The sequence below is a fragment of the Meles meles genome, chromosome 7 (assembly GCF_922984935.1).
Source record: "Meles meles chromosome 7, mMelMel3.1 paternal haplotype, whole genome shotgun sequence".
NCBI classification, from domain to species: domain Eukaryota; kingdom Metazoa; phylum Chordata; class Mammalia; order Carnivora; family Mustelidae; genus Meles; species Meles meles.
In genome coordinates, this window is record NC_060072.1 from 94,692,852 (window position 1) to 94,710,450 (window position 17,599).

Below are 17,599 nucleotides of genomic sequence, written 5' to 3' on the forward strand. Positions count from 1 at the left end.
AGTTACCTGATGGTGTAAAATAACTTGATCTGAACTAAATAGATTGGGGAAAAATTGCAACTACAGATGACACAAGTTAAAATATTATGACAATTTTTCCGGATTTTTCTTTGTTTCTATTTTTATATGACTTTCATAGACCATGTATTATCATTTTGGAATGCCTGAATTTATGACACTTGAGAAATGAAACTCTTAGAGTTGCACTCAGTTAGTGAAATTTTGAGTACAAATTATATGAACAAGATTTAGAGGCTGTTACTGCTGACTAGCATAACACTGAAGGAGGTTGGGTGGCAGGAGCAGCACATGTATGGACAATCTCAAGCTAATAGGTATCTCATGAAATATTATACCCTTTATTTCTCATTTTTTTCTTATTTTTTAAAATTATTATTTTTTGGAAGTCAGCAATGAAAAACCACAGCACAGTAACAACCTTTATTCTTCTTGGACTGACCAATAATCCACAATTACAAGTGGTCACTTTTCTTCTCCTTCTTTTCACCTACATGTTGAGTGTCAGTGGGAATCTAATCATAATCACCCTCACCCTACTGGACTCTCATCTAAAGACACCCATGTATTTCTTCCTCCGAAGTTTCTCATTTTTAGAAATTTCATTCACAACTGTCTGCATCCCCAGATTTCTTGCCAGTATGGCAACAGGTGATAAGTCCATTTCTTACAATAGTTGTGCAACACAGCTGTTTTTTACTATTGTCTTGGGTGCAATTGAATTTTTTCTTCTGGCTGCCATGTCTTATGACCGCTATGTGGCCATCTGCAAACCCCTGCATTACGTCACCATCATGAGTGACAGAGTCTGCAACTTGTTGGTCTTTGTTTCATGGTTGGCTGGTTTTATAGTAATTGTTCCACCACTCCTTGTGGGTCTCCGGCTAGATTTCTGTGCAGACAACACTATAGATCATTTCTTCTGTGATTTTTCTCCTATATTACAGCTCTCTTGCACAGACACAGATGTAATAGATTTAATGGCATTTCTCTCAGCCATTTTGACCCTCCTGGTTACACTGATATTAGTGATTCTCTCCTATGCAAACATCATCAGGACTATACTGAAGATACCTTCTTCTCAACAGAGGAAGAAAGCCTTTTCTACATGTTCTTCTCACATGGTAGTTGTGTCCATTTCATATGGCAGCTGCATTTTCATGTATGTGAAGCCCTCTGCAAAGGACAGAGTATCTTTAAATAAAGGGATAGCCCTGCTCAGTACCTCTATTACCCCCATGTTGAATCCCTTCATTTATACACTGAGAAACAAACAAGTGCAAGATGCTTTTAAGCACATGATCAAAAAGATTGAGATTTTCTCAGTGAAGTGAATCTTTTTAGTGATATTACTGAGGTTATGAGTAAAATAAAGCAAAAGGGTAGAGTGCTTCATAGAACTCTTCAATGCTTATATTTGAAGTAATAATAACTATTTTTCTTGCTATAATTTTCATGGTGCCCTGACTAATCTCCAAAGCCTAATTCTCTCTCTTTATCTGTCCCTTATTTAGGCCAAAATAATTTGCCTTTTTATTTGGCACTTTTATCTATTTCTTCTAAAAGTTCTCTAAGAGGAAGGCAAAATTAGACTTTAATTTTTCCATTTTTTTCCACTGTTCTGGAATTCAGAGATTCAATTTTACACATATTCTATATAGAGTTAATGTACCACCTAAATTTGTAAAACTTAGCTAAAAAACACATATTTCTAGAAATCCTCAAATTTTCACTGACTCAAGGCAAAATAAAAAATGGGAATTGACCTATAACTCTTTGTGATATTGAATCACTAATCACTATATCCTTAAATAATATAGATTTTTTTTGTTTCTGTAAATCAAGGTCATGGCAGTCATTTCAAATATTCAATTTGTAAATTCATTTTGCTTATTATTAAAAAAACACAAAACAGTTAATTTCACAGTATATGTATATCTGTTTATAAATTATATATTCACTATAGTACAGAATATTTAAACATGTTAATAGAAAAATAAAATTAAGCAAGGACATTAGGCAAAAGAATCAATGTATTTTATAACACAAATGTATGATATAAATTAATTTTAATGTTAATGGTACCACTATAAGATGCAATTTCATAAAACATATATTATTATACTTGCAAATATCAGTTTATTATGTGATAAGTTATATGAAAGTGTATCCTAAGCCTCTCTGAACTTGGTACTTAGAAGGGTCTTCATAGTTCAAAAATAATGCTTCACAATGCATGTTGCTCACATCAAAAGGAGTGAAAGTGACAATATTCTTCTGTCCTATTTGAATTTGTTTTTGATATTGAATTACTACAATTCTGTCTGCTCTAATGTTAATCTGCTGCCTTAACTTTTATTTTTATATAAACAGAAAGTTTTTATTTGGAATATCTTAAAAGAGATTATAATAATTCTAAGTTTTCCAAATGGGTGGATGAGCATTTTTGTAATTATTGAGCTTATATAATCTTCATTAACAATAATTATGGAAATAATTTCAAACAATCAATTTCTAAACTTCTTTTGCTTATTTCAACTCTCTTTTGAAAACTGGTTACTTTTTTACATACTGTGAAGATAGCATTCATGAAGGATGGCACATGATGTGATGAGCACTGGGTGTTATATGCAGTCATTGAACACTACATCAGAAGCTGATGATGTACATATATTGGCTAATTGAATTTAAATTAAAAAATAAATGAAATACCCTGTATTTTTGAACAGAATGGTAGAGAAATATCTTCATGAAAGCATACGTTTGATGGGTATTTGTTATCATATAAAAGAGAAAATTGGAATATGTCTACTTGTAAAATAAAATCATATATTTCTCCTAATGTGTATTTTAAAAAATACTTTGCCTGAGAAGTTCTAAATCCCTGATACATTTTTTTAAATATATCTTAACATATCATTATATGCTTCCTTCGTTCTCCTATCCTCCCTACTCCCTCAACCTCCTCCTCCTTCCTCTTCTGAACTGGGTATTTACCCTAAAGATACAAACATAGTGATCCGAAGGGGCACATGTACCCGAATGTTTATAGTAGCAATGTCTAAAATAGCCAAACTATGGAAAGAACCTAGATGTCCATCAACAGATGAATGGATAAAGAAGATGTGGTATATATACACAATGGAATACTATGCAGCCATCAAAAGAAATGAAATCTTGCCATTTGCGACGACGTGGGTGGAACTAGAGGGTATAATGCTTAGTGAAATAAGTCAATCGGAGAAAGACAACTATCATATGATCTCCCTGATATGAGGACATGGAGAAGCAACATGGGGGGTTAGGGGGATAGGAGAAGAATAAATGAAACAAGATGGGATTGGGAGGGAGACAAACCATAAATGACTCTTAATCTGTAAAAACCATTCTTAGATGGAAGGCTGTACCAAAACAGCCTGTGGGCTTGTACTGCAGATTTGGGTTTGCTTGCCCATGGTCTAAATAATAGCAAAAGTTTAGAGATGCCCCTAAAGCAAGGATGAAGGTCTGTTTTCTTATCTGTTTTACTATTTCAAGGTGATGCAAGCTATCTGTTATGTTCTATTAATCCAAAAACACATCTAAAGTTCAATAACTCAGTATTTACTGCCAACATTGTTTTAATTTAAACCAATAAATGGTTGTAACTTAAAACACAGTTGCATTTGGTGTGACCACCTAATTCAGCATATGAATCTACTGTTACCCTCTAAAATTTGCTTGGGGTAGGACAAACAAATATTTGATTTAAATGGGTATGTGGAATGGATCACCATTCCTGCATCATTTTTTAAAGTATTTGATGGTAGTACCATCAAATACCACAGTTTTGCCAGGGAAAGATGCTTTGATTTATCATTTGTTTATGAGGGTGAACTCCATGGTTTTCTACTTGATCCTGAGTATATCTGTTTTAACAATATATCAGAATGATTTTTCACATGTAGTAGAATCGCTGTAAACGAGACCAGCACATAGCTGCCACTTATCAATAAAACTTTCTCCACCCCCATTATTCTCCACTCTAATAAGTGTGTACCCTGACATTCTATCATCATTATATTTAAGATTAGCTCAGAGATGAGGTGAAAGAATCCCAGAAAGTTCCAGATTTTACCCTCTTCAGTGGATAGTTTTCCTGAAAAAAGAATTTATATCCTTTCAGGAAAGCTGGAAGGAGATTAAGATATTAATATCAATGTATGTCTCTTCCTCAAGAATAACTTCCTTCATGGGTTCTGGCTCTATGAACTCACTAAAGTCTTTATTTGGATAAGGAGTCTAACACCATTAGATGGCTATATCATCCTTCCTTTCACCCAACATAGAGTTCTTTCAATTATATAGGTTAAATAGGAACTTAATGGATTGTCTATTTAATTTAGCCTTAGGAGCAGCATGATGTCTTTTTCAAACTAATGCACATCGTACAAAATTTTGATATTCAGTCTAACCCTACCAACTAATAAGTAACCGTACCCATCTTGCCAAAGTCAGCTAAGTGCTATTACATGACCTCTGCCTTCCCATAGTCCCATCATTTCCAGTGAAACGAGGAAGCTCACTGTAATGAAATTATCTCCCACTTTCACTTCAGACCAGCAATTACAATACCTTTCAATGATGTTAATACCCTCCTGTGCATTAAAAAATGTTCCATATTACTGTCATTCTACATCTTTGGACTTATTTCTCTAATATTTCAGCTTTAATCAGGATAAGTCATTCACAAATTCAAGTAGTTATCTAATTGAACAAAAAATTATAGCCATCATCAGAAGTTTGAACTCTTCCATTAAATCCACAATCACTACTCAGGCCTCACCTTGATCTATGATGTGCTGGTAAACTAGCTTTCTGGAAGTAAGCCTAATTTAGAGCCAAAAACAAACAAACCAACAAACGCACAATCATTAAAAATATATCAATAAATTCACCCTGATATAGAATTATATTTAATTTCTCTCTGGTATATCACCCTTAGAATCTATTATCACATATATTCCCCCAGGCTTTTGTCAATGTAAGTTGGTGAATTATTGCTGTGGTCTTAATATATACCACAAATTTCATATTTTGAAATTCTAACTCCCAAAGGTGATGGTATTAGGAGACAGGACATTGGGAGGTGGTTAGATCTTGGGGGTGAAGCCCACTAATAGGATTAGTGCTCTTATAGAAAGGACCTCAGAGAATTCTGTCCCCCTCTTTCCACCATGTAAGCATACAATGAGAAAACACCAAACTGGAAGAAGGCCTTTATCTTTCCACACTGACACTATGATCTCAGTTTTCTATGCTCCAGAACCGTGTGAGATACATTTCTTTGTATGTATTACACACAGTCTTCTGATATTTTGTTATAGTAGTCCAAATGGACTGGAACAATTAGTATAATACCTTTTGTTATGTAAGTTTTCTCTTTTGAGGTTTGCATGTTAGCCTATAAGCATGTGAAATATATTTACTATCATGCTACAAGGCAATAAGGTTATATCTAACTACATAGAAAGAAAATGACAAGTTTGTGGCTTTAAATTCTTAGCTCGATTTATACTCAGCAAACCATGGAGTTACCATGACTACCCTCAAGAAATTTATGATCTCTTATAGGATTTTGTTACTGAAAACAAAGGTAGGCTCTGATCTTATTTTCAATTGAGTTGCTATTGACATATAACACTCTATTGGTTTCAGGTATAAAACATAATAATTTCATATTTATATACACAGCAAAATCATCACCACAATAAGTCTAGTTACCATCTGTCACCATACACGGTTACATTTTTTTCTTGCGATGAGACCTTTTAAGATTTATTCTCTTAGAAACTTTCAAATGTGCCATAAAGCATTATTAGTTGTAGCCACCATAGATATTCACGATAGTGAATATATTTCACATGCTTATCATATTGCTCTGTATCATCTCCATTTACTTTGAAAAAGGTTATCCTTTCATGCAAGCATCTTTCTTTTTTTAAAAGATTTTATTTATTTATTTGAGAGAAAGAGAAAGAGTGAGCATAAGCTGGGGAGGGAAAAAGGGAGAGAGAGAAGAAGACTCCCAGCTGAGCAGGGACCCCAATGAAAGGCTCAGTCCCAGGAACCTGGGATCATGACCTGAACCAAAGGCAGTCGCTTAACTGACTGAGCCACCCAGATGCCCAATACAAGCTTTTTTATTTTTTTAATTTTAAAAATTTTAAAATTTTTTTCAGTGTTCCAAGATTCATTGTTTATACACCACACCCAGTGCTCCTTGCAATATGTGCCCTCCTTAATACCCACCACCATGCTGACCCATCCCCCCAACCCTCTCCCTTCCAAACCCTCAGTTTGTTTCCGTAGTCTTTCATGCTTCATCTCCCCCTCTGATTTACCCCAATTCACTTTTCCATTCCTTCTTCTAATGTCCTCCATGTTATTCCTTAAACTCCACAGGCAAGTGGAATCATATGATAATTGACTCTCTCTGCTTGACTTATTTCACTCACATACAAGCTTCTTTCTAAGTGATAATCTAAGTAACTCATCAATACCTGATGCCAAGGATTCCTGATATCTTATTTTATCTTCTTACTGTTTTCAAACACTTCAAGTTCAGATAACTAATAAATAATAAACAAAAACCCTCCTTAAGAGTGCATTTCATGCAACCAGCTGTGTAGTCATGAATATTGAGTGCCAATTTTTCATGGACTTTCTACATATCTTGTATTAGCTCTTGCTCTACATTACTTTTACAGTTCTTTTTATATCATTCAGCAATGGAGATAGAGATCACTTATTCTTCAAGGCAAGACAGCAGTGTTTTTCCTGATTAGAATTAAGATAATGTCCTGCACTGAGCAAGACTGGGAAGGTTTGCTGACACCCTCTTTAAAATATTGGGATTTTTCTAAGCTCAGGGTTTCTCAGTTGTTACACAGACCTATTGTATGTGCAGCATCCATGTGAGTCCTCTCTGCTTCGCCCCTTGTGGGGATTGGGAGGCAAGAGGAACTGTGGCAAACACGAGGTTTATGCCACTAGCCATGCTATGGGTAGTAATGTCTATTGTCTCTGACTCAGCAGTCTCGTGCTTTTTGCCAGAATCTATGAAACTGTGGCTGGTTGACCTATTATATCCTTCTCAGTTCTTGACAATTTGGTTGAAGAAGAAAAAATGCTGGAAGAGATACAGTATCTGGAAGAGTTATAGTTTTCTGAAAGAGTGCAAGGGCCTTCCATGGGCAAGATTAGGAATATGAAATATTCCTCATCCAAGTGCAGATACTCTTGCATAGGTGGTAAGTGAAGAGTTATGACCCTCCTACCTTTTAATTAGCCTGAGGGTCAGGAGGTAGGATTGAAACTAGCTACTATTAAGTGAAATTTGGCAGTCTTAAAAGGTTATATAGTGTGTGATTGAACTATATGCTATTCTGGAAGAAGCAAATTTATAGAGAAAGTAAACAGATCAGTGATTTCCAGGACTTTGGAGCTGGAGGATTACAGTTGAAGCACAGTTGATTTTTTAAGGTAGTAAAGCGACTGCATATGACACTATAAAAACAGGATTATCACACTACAGTTAATCAGAACAAGTAGAGCCTTACAACACAAAGAATAAATCTAATGTGTGCAAATTAAAAAAAAATATCAAGGATCTTAAAGTGGAATGCAGAAGGATTTAACAGGATTAAGAATGTATGAAACAAACTCACTGAAGGAAAGAGAGGAAAAGGTACTAAACTACATGTGGAAATGAGTGAATTAGTAAGACTCGGGTCATAAGTCTACTCTAGTTGATAAATTTCATTCCTACTATACATTTTTATTGTAATTTAAAAATTAAGTCATTGGCAGATGGTAAGAGCCATTCTTTCACTGTAGGAGTGATACATAAGACCCAGAGGACAAAGGTAGAATAATTCATGAGATATTGGGCTAAAGTTGAAGATATTAGTATGAATTCAGGAGTAGCTAAACATAGATATGAAAGGATACATCTACCAATCCACAATTGTGTATATAGATATGGGTAGGTATTCCCTTGCTCTGTCACCTAAAGGTATCCAGAAGAGACAATCCTGACAAATTCCAATAAAGGGAGTTTCTAGAAAATGCCTGACAAGAACTTCTCAAAATTGTCTAGATTATCAAAATAAGAAATAAGAAACTGTCACAGTCTACAGGAACTTAAGGGTACGATTTAATAAATTTAATACTATCACCAAATACATGGTTTTATTATTGCTTTAACAAACTCAAATCAGTTTGGTTGGTACACATTGCAGGTGGTAACATCCACAAGGGTTCTAGGAGATTCAAGCTTAATTCTGGATAAGTTTTATAAAGTTGTCCTTGTCCCTCATACACCAGATTCCTCTAGATGAAAGGTCTGAGTGTTAGTGGGGTACAACTGGAAACAAGATGAAATTATAACTCTGGAATGGACTCCTCAGATTTTGTGAAAGTGGAGAGAGAGAGAGAGAGAAAGTGTCTTCTTGCCTGTTATCAGGCAAGATAACAGGCAAGAAGACACTTTCGACCTCAGAAGACTATTAATGATCTTTGTCACTAAGAACTGTCCCTGAAGCCTTTCTCCAAAAGACAAATACTTCAGTGCAAGAACTTAAATTTGCTTGACTTTTAGGTAAGCCATCCTCCACCAGGATTCTGTGAGGATAAAAGAGATAATAGGGGACCACTCTAGCTCTTCCTAGTCACCCCACCCACCTACCTTCACCCTTGGGCAAAATAACATCTTTTTATTTTTTTTTATTTAGCATACAGTGCAATATTCATTTTAGGTGTACAATATAAGTGATTCATTAATTGTGTACATTCTTCATTGTTCATCATGATAGCGGTACTCTTAGTCCCCTTCACTTATTTCACCCATCCCTCCACTCACCTCCCCTCTGACAACCATCCATTTATTCTCTATAGTTAAGAGACTACTTTTGGTGTGTCTCTTTTTCTTTGTTTCTTAAATTCCACATATGATTGAAATCATATGGTATTTGTCTTTCTCTGACTGACTTACTGTACTTAGCATTATATCCTCTAGCTCTATCCTTTTGCAAATGACAAGATTCCATTCTTTTTTATGGCTAAGTAATATTCAATTGTATATGTAAATTCAATTGAAGATAGATTAGATAGATAGATAGATAGATGATCAATAGTTAGATAATAGATAATTAAATCTTCTTTATCCACTCATCTATCAGTGGATACTCGGGTTGTTTTGCTTCCACATTTTGGCTATTTGTAAAAAGTCCTGCAGTAAACATAGGGGTACAAATATCCTTCCAAATTAATATTTTTAAATTCTTTGGGTAAGTACCCAGTTGTGGAATTACTGGGTCATATGGTGGTTCTTTTTTTAAACTTTTTGAGGAATCTCCATAGTGTTTTCCACTGTGGCTGCCCTGGTTTGTATTCCCATCAACAGTGTACAGGGTACCTTTTTCTCCACATTCTCACCAATATGTGTTCTTTCTTGTGTTTTTTATTTTTATTTTAGTCAGACAAAACACTTCCAAGTGCCTTCCTCACTCCTATTTTAAGTCATATAGTGGAATAGACAAATGTCATGTGGCAGACAAATGTCATGTGGCTGATGGCTTGAACAAAACAGGCTGGATTAAATATAATTAAGAAGTCCCTCCAGAAACAAGTTATTGAATTGGGAGCCCTGGGACCCAGCTGAAAGCTGTGTCAGAGGCCTTACTAATCTGTAATCTGAATAATGCATGTTTAATTTGGCTGCCAACCTCCAAAATTTTAAACTTTTTCTGGGAGAGCTGAGGCACTCTTGAGTTTGTACTTGTGTAAAGGCTGGCCATTGGCTTGCATTCCTTTGGAGAAAACTGTGACTGGCATCTTGGAAGTGATAAAAGAGACCTGCAGATTAATCAGATAGGACAAGAGAGGAACATATTTATGTGAATTTGCAGCATTTTATAACAGATTTGTCAGATTTTTCCCCTTAGAAGTATATTAAAAATACTGTATTCCCATTCAGTTTTCCTTCCCTTCCTCTGTGGTCCTCCGTGCTATTCCTTACATTCCACATATGAGTGAAACCATATGATAATTGTCTTTCTTTGCTTGACTTATTTCACTTAGCGTAATCCCCGCTAGTTCCATCCATGTCAATATAAATAGTGGGTATTCATCCTTTCTGATGGCTGAGTAATATTCCATTGTATACATGAACACATCTTCTTTATCCATTCATCTGTTGAAGGGCATCTGGGCTCCTACCACATTTTGGCTACTGTGGACATTGCTGCCATGAACATTCAGGCACAGGTGCTCCTTATTTTCACTATGTCTGTATCTTTGGGATAAATACCTAGTAGGGCAATTGCTGGGTCATAGTGTAGCTCTATTTTTAACTTTTTGAGGAATTTTCTTACTGTTTTCCAGAGTGGCTGTATCAGCTTTTATTGCAACTAACCAGTATAAGAGGGTTCCCATTTCTCCACATCCTTATCAACATTTGTTCTTTTCTGTTTTGTTAATTTTTGCCATTCTAACTGGTGGAAAGTGGTATCTCATTGTAGTTTTGACTGCTAACTGAACATCATCATAATAATAAAAATATACCGCCTTCTAGTAGGGCAAAATTAAGCAGGTTTTTTTCTCTTTAAAAGACTGAGAATTTACTAATTTAGGGGTCCCTCAGTTTTAGATGTAGGTGCACTGTGTAACACAATACCCAAGGGGCCCTTCCCTGAAGAGAAAGGGAACTGATGAGAATATGAAATTCCTGCTCTTGCTATATAATAAATAATAAAGTTTTCTGTCACTGATCCAATATGCTACCTCTCTGTCAGTATCTGTGAAATGATGATGGATCAACCTGTTAGACTCTAGGTAAAATATCAGGTTTTGATTAATACCATAGATTTGGTAGCATATAGGAAAGACAAATATCATAGAACTTTAAACAATAATAGCTTTACTTTTATTTAAATGTTCGGTCTGGTATGTTGAAACTCCTCCATGAAGTCACTGTGTTTCTAAGATAATGCAGTGGTGTCAGGAACCTGGGTGTACTCCCTCTTGTTGAACAGCCAGTGTATTCCTAGTATGGTTGCTCATATTCATGGCTCTAAATGGTTTGTCTTTCCATGTGCTGGTATCACAACAATGAGAGGGGGTTAGAGGAAAAGAAGGGAAAACCTCTCTCATCAAAGGATAATCCATGGAAATGGCACATCTTCACTTATAATCTTTGCTCCTAATTTAGTCACAGGGTCACAAAAATTTGGAAGGAAGTCTAGCTATAGACATAGATAAATATTCCATTAATGCAGGGGAAGTGAAGAATGCTTGGATTTTATGAAATATCAGTTTAAAACCTACTAGATCATTTTGCAAAAACTTTTGGATGAAAGTCTAAATTCAGAATAGAAACAAAACAGCATATAGGACATAAAGTTTTACCTATTTTTTCTATGACGGGCTAATAAATTCTCCAATTAATACTGTCACTTGATATTATGACTAAAATAATCTTTTATTTTAAAACTTCCAATTTCTTATCTATGTATTTGTGATATCAAAACACATCTGTGTGGAAGGGCAAACACAGATTAGGGACATCTATACTGAAAGCTTTGGAGACATAATTGAAAGTAGTTTTGAAAAAATATATATAATTTATTTTTTTAATTATTCAGTGCCTGGGGAGAACTCATGTATATTGTGTAAACTTGTAATCCTTTGGGAATGATGATCTCATATCTTCTGGGAACTCCTCATAATCTTTAGATATTTTCCTTCAAGGCCCAGAAAGCATAAATACTCAATGGGATCAAGTGCTGATGAATTTTATATAGCACTGTGAATAATACTAAGAAAAGCATCAATACATAAATAAGTAAATTAGAGTAACGGGGAAAATAATATACTAGTCTACAAATCTGGAAAAGGGCCCTAAGGCCATTTACAAAGTAGTTATGAATAGATTTTAAAAAAATCATAGATCATGGCATAAAGGGAGATTCCTTCAGAAAAGAATGGAATGTCAGTGTGGTGGTTTATTCAGCCTGATGATAAAAGAGTTAAAACAGAGATACTTTGTCTGAAAAAGTCTGTTTAATATCTTCCCAAAAAAAGTGTTTAATTTTTAAGAGTTTTGGCAGACTGACTTAAGATGCAAACGGGTGAAAAGAATTGGTATATCTAAAGTTTAAAGGCCATATTTCCATTAGATGTGCTTTAACCTTTTTTCTCCTATTTTTACCATTATGGTATTAACCCTACTTTTTCTAATCTTTATATTGTGACTTAAGAAAAATTATGAAAAAAAGAATACAATGAAAATTAAGAATTAAAAAACATTACTTTTAAAAAATTTCATTAATATTCATGATATCTACATAGGTCTACCTTCCAACAGTTTTGTAATGTGACCTTGTTAACTTTCTTACAATGCCTGTTGGGAGGATGGTTGGTGTGTGTATCTGTTGAAGTCGGTCAAAGAAATAACCTGATATAGTAAAACTGTGCTTTAGGTGTTTTAGATGTAAGCATTCCTACAGTTGTTGTTTTTGGAGTAATTTGTGTAAATGAAGAAAAATTTATAATTCATCGCTTTACAATTATGTGAATGTAAAAGGAACGTGGAGGAAAAACAGCATTCCTTTTCTATTCACTCAATTATTAATATGACTGACAACAGAGCTTATTTTTTATCTGAGAATTCTCTTATAAATGCTTCTAGGTACAACTGGAAACAAATTTTATTTGTACTTGGTTATTTTTATTTATATGTCTTTGAAATAATAATGTATGTTTTAGAGATTGGAAATAATTATATAAAAAATTCTCAAAACAGAAAATATCTTCTATCTGGGTCCCATTATTAAATCTTAATTATTTTATGTGTTTTATATGAAGATATTGAAGAAAGAAATCTTCCTTAGAATCATTAATTTAAAAAAAAAGCAATATTAGTTGCCCTATAATTGTTGGTAGAAATTGTACTTTTCAGAGGACAACTTAGGATAAAATCCTCTTTCAAATTTAATCCTGATCTCCAATTTGATAGCTGTGCAAACCAGAACAATCTGATTTTCGCACTTAATATATGCCATGTGCTGTGATAACCATAGTTATCTATAGTTAATATATATTTAATTACTTGTTAGTCAAATATTTGAATATCCTTATAATAAGGAAATACATGTCTTCTAAAATTTTGTCAAAGCCCTACTTTGTGATTCACTGTATTTGAAACTTACCCAATACTCTTCATCTCTTTTAGTCCCTGTTGACCTCCAACTGTTCAACTTTTCAGTCTGTATTTTAGACAGAGAATAAAATGGTAAGTGTAAAGCATAGAAGCAGATGGGGAGAAATTTTATGATAAACATTTTCTTATAATTTTAATTTACTAATTCTCACTAATTTACATATTATTAATTTTAAGATTACTACTAATTTATGTTTTAATTTTCTTTTACTTTTTACTTGTTAATTTATTTTTTTTAATTTTTTCCATAAACTCACTCTTCTTTTTTTTTTTTTTTTTAGATTTATTTATATATTTGAGAGAGAAAAAAAAGACAGAGAGCAGGGGGAAGGGCAGAGGGAGAATAAAAGAAGCAAACTCTATCCTGAACATGGAGTGGGACTTAATCTGGTATCCTCAGATCATGACCTGAGCCAAAATCAAGAGCCTGCTGCTTATTTGATTCAGGCATCTTTCACTATCCGATTTCTAAAAACCATAGCATCTCTAGGTTTCCATAAAGCTTTGTCTTTATCTTTCTACTTGCTCATGTAATTTCCTGAAACCATATTTATATATTTCTATTACTTATATATCCATTACTCTCATTTTTAATTTTTTTTCATTTTTCAGAACCATAACTTTTTAGAGGAAAACTGCACTTTTTTTTTTATTACACACACCAAAATTACCAGACTATTCCTACTCATTTTGTTTGAGAATACAACATGGAAAGAGTAGGGATTATAATAGAGATTGATGGGATGGAAATACTACTAAGGACAGAAAATAAAATTATTCATGATATTTCACATTCGCTTCTCTGAAATTGTATCTCATTAGCCATGAAAGTAATGACAGAAGAATCAGGCACTTGAATCTGATTAGTTGAGTAAAATGGTAAAGCTATAGTAACCCTGTTTATTGACATGATCAGGGGTGTGTGTACTTTATGAAAATCACTTTCTGATGTACTTTTAATGACAATAATCACTTTAGTTCTAGAATGAAAATCTCTGAAATAAACAGGAAATGGGATCCATCACAACTCTTGCATAAAATCAAGAGAGAAGAAGCATTTTTCTATGTTTTAAAACTTACTCTAATTTCCCTCTAGTATTTCCTCTTATATAAAAATAGTCAACAACTGCTATCATCACATAGGTTATTCTCTGGTAGAACTGCATTAAAGATGAAATTATCTGTCCAGATGCTCTGGAAATGCAAACTATTGTTTCTCCTGGCATACCCATCTTCAAAACCTGAATGAACATTGTGTTACTCTATCTGAAATTTGCTTGCTAACTTTATTTTAGACAATTAAATCACTCTTTATTTTTCCATTGGGATTGTCAATTTCTTTCTGTTTTTCTTTCCTATTTAGAACTGGAAAAATAGAGGACAGTAATGGGAAACCACACACAAGAGACAGTGTTTATCCTGGCAGGTTTGACTGATGACCCACAACTGAAAGTTGTGTTATTTGTCTTTCTGCTTCTCACCTACTTGCTGAGTGTCACTGGCAATCTGACCATCATCACACTCACCCTGGTGGATACTCACCTCAAGACCCCCATGTATTTTTTCCTTCGGAATTTTCCTTCTTAGAAATTTCCTATACTACTACATGTATTCCTAAATTGTTGGTTACTATGGCAACTGGAGACAAAACCATTTCCTTTAATTGTTGTACAACTCAAGTGTTTTTTGCCTTCCTTCTTGGTGCATCTGAATTTTACTTGCTGGCTGCTATTTCCTGTGACCGCTATGTTGCCATCTGTAAGCCCCTGCATTACACAACCATCATGAACAGTAAGATCTGCATTCAACTTGTCTTCTGTTGTTGGTTTGCTGGTTTTTTGGTCATCTTTCCACCTCTCCTCTTAGGCATAAATCTTGACTTCTGTGCCTCCAACATTGTTGACCATTTTTACTGTGATCCAACTCCCCTGCTGCAGATCTCCTGCTCAGACACACAGCTCTTAGAGACAATGGGATACATCTCTGCTTTGGTGACACTCATAGCCACATTGGTGATGGTGATAATATCATATACCTATATTGCCTTAACAATTCTAAAAATCCCTTCCGCTAATCAGAGGAAAAAAGCTTTTTCAACATGTTCTTCTCACATGATTGTGATATCCCTTTCTTATGGTAGCTGCATTTTCATGTATGTTAAACCATCAGTCAAACAAAGAACATCTTTTTCCAAGGGAATTGCAGTGCTCAATACATCTGTGGCTCCACTTTTGAATCCTTTCATCTACACTTTGCGGAACCAGCAGGTAAAGAAACCTTCATGAATGTGGTACACAAAACTGTTTCTTTTCCAAACAAATGAGTATCCTGTTCCATAACATACTGGAAAAGAACAAAGAAGTCTCCTATAATACCAGTGTATTCATTAGTAGCTTTCAGTACATAGTTTCCTCTTTTTCCCCCCTTTATCCCTATGATACTCATCTTAATCTCTTTTGAGTTTTATTCACAAAAGCTTTGCTCCACAGAAGTTAATATCCCTATATTCTTCATTAGATATATCTTTTTTCTCATCTCACTTCCTTTTCCTCTAGATATAGGAAAGAAAACAAGCCACATTTTTCAGTCTGTCTCTTTTGTCTTGAATTCTTAGTTACTCAAGACTACAAAATGTTGTTTAATTTGAATTATGCTTACTGTAACACACAATTCAAAGGTCATTACTATCTTAATTTTTGATCAGGTTTATTTTCTTAAACACAGTGAGTTTATTTACTGAAAATACTCATATAATTTACTTAAAATTATATTCATTTATATTTTTAAAATACAGTTTGTTGGCAATAATTATGTTTAAATTACAATAAAATTTTAACAGAGATTAGTCATCAATGTGTTACTCATCTTTGAAATTGTCTATTAAAAATGCGATTGTTTTGCTAAAGTGCATTCTATAGGAACTAGTTATTTAGAAAAAATGTTTGAATAATGCTATCTTAAGGAGCTGAATAAAATATAAGCAGGAGGAAGACTACATATATAATCAACTGGAACTATTACATGTTTATATAAAGCTTGTAGAATGAACTGCATCTTAAAAGATATTTGGGTCACAAATATGATTTCAAGAATGTTGTAATGGTATATATGTGTGTGTTTGTATACACATGCATATACACACATAGTATGTATATATGTATGTTTGTAGATGTATGTATATATATGTACATGTACATATCTGTGTACATATACATATACATATGTATATCCATATTGAGACAGTCTAATACAGTTGACCGCTGAAGAGCATAGTGATTTAGTGATTGGGGCAATGCCCCTTGCAAAGTAAAATCTGTGTATAACTTTTTACTCTCTGAAAAGTTTACTGTTAATAGACTACTGTTGACAAGTAGTCAAGACTTACTAATAGAATAAGACTTACTGATAACCAGTTTATAAACACATATTTTATGTGTTTACAAGATATGTTATATCTTGTATTCTTACAATAAAATAAGCTAGAGAAAATAAAGTGTTATTAAAAAAGTCATAAAAATTACATTTACAGTACTGTATTTATTTATCAAAAAAATTACATGTAAGTGGAGCAGTGCATGTCAAATCTGTGTTGTACAAGGGTCAGCTGTACAAGAACAACCTAAACTAAGGCCATCTCAATATTCTGATTATTTTTATCCTATTAATGTGCCAAATACAATGAATTTGCTTAAAATATACTGTCTGGGGGATGGGGTCGTTGGATGATGGGCATTAAGGAGGTCACATGATGTGATGAGCACTGGGTGTTATATGCAACGGATGAATTTTTGAAGACTACCTCTGAAACTAGGGACATACTACATGTCAACTAATTGAATTTGAATTTAAAAAAAAAAGGAAAAAAAAAAAACATACTGTCCAACTTAGCCACTAGTTTATTTTGGAGCTATTCTGAAAAAGCTTCTCTTACATATTTTAAGATGTCTGTCACTTACAAGTTATTTATCACAGATTCTCTAAATCTTAATAAGGGTCTAGCACTTCTAAACTAAGACTTTTCCATTCCTACTTATTCCCAACCCCAGACAAATGACAGTTGCACCACCTGCCATCTCTGTTGTTTGTCTGTGAAATACGCCTTATATCATGTCTAGTAGAACTGCAACATTTGACCTCCAAATCCTGATTGCCCAAAGAGTCTACTATTGCTGCTTCTGTTCTTGTTAAATTGGTTTTTAACAAGTAATACAGCATTTTAAATACAGGTACAGCTAACTTCTTGAGAGAGCATCCACCTAAAGTGCTGATATGCTTTACCAAAAATGCTTCCAGCTTTGCTGCTCTAGTGATGTAGGCCGG

General features: G+C 34.0%; 1 protein-coding gene and 1 pseudogene across 1 annotated transcript; both read left to right on the forward strand.

The window, feature by feature from the left end:
- Positions 1-413: 413 nt before the first annotated feature.
- On the forward strand, positions 414-4,107 carry LOC123946063 (olfactory receptor 6C74). Its single transcript, XM_046011130.1, has 2 exons — positions 414-1,348; positions 4,092-4,107. The coding sequence occupies exons 1-2, from the start codon at positions 414-416 to the stop codon at positions 4,105-4,107; spliced, it is 951 nt and encodes a 316-aa protein (XP_045867086.1).
- Positions 4,108-14,665: 10,558 nt separating this feature from the next.
- Positions 14,666-15,602, forward strand: LOC123946058 (annotated as a pseudogene).
- Positions 15,603-17,599: the final 1,997 nt, after the last annotated feature.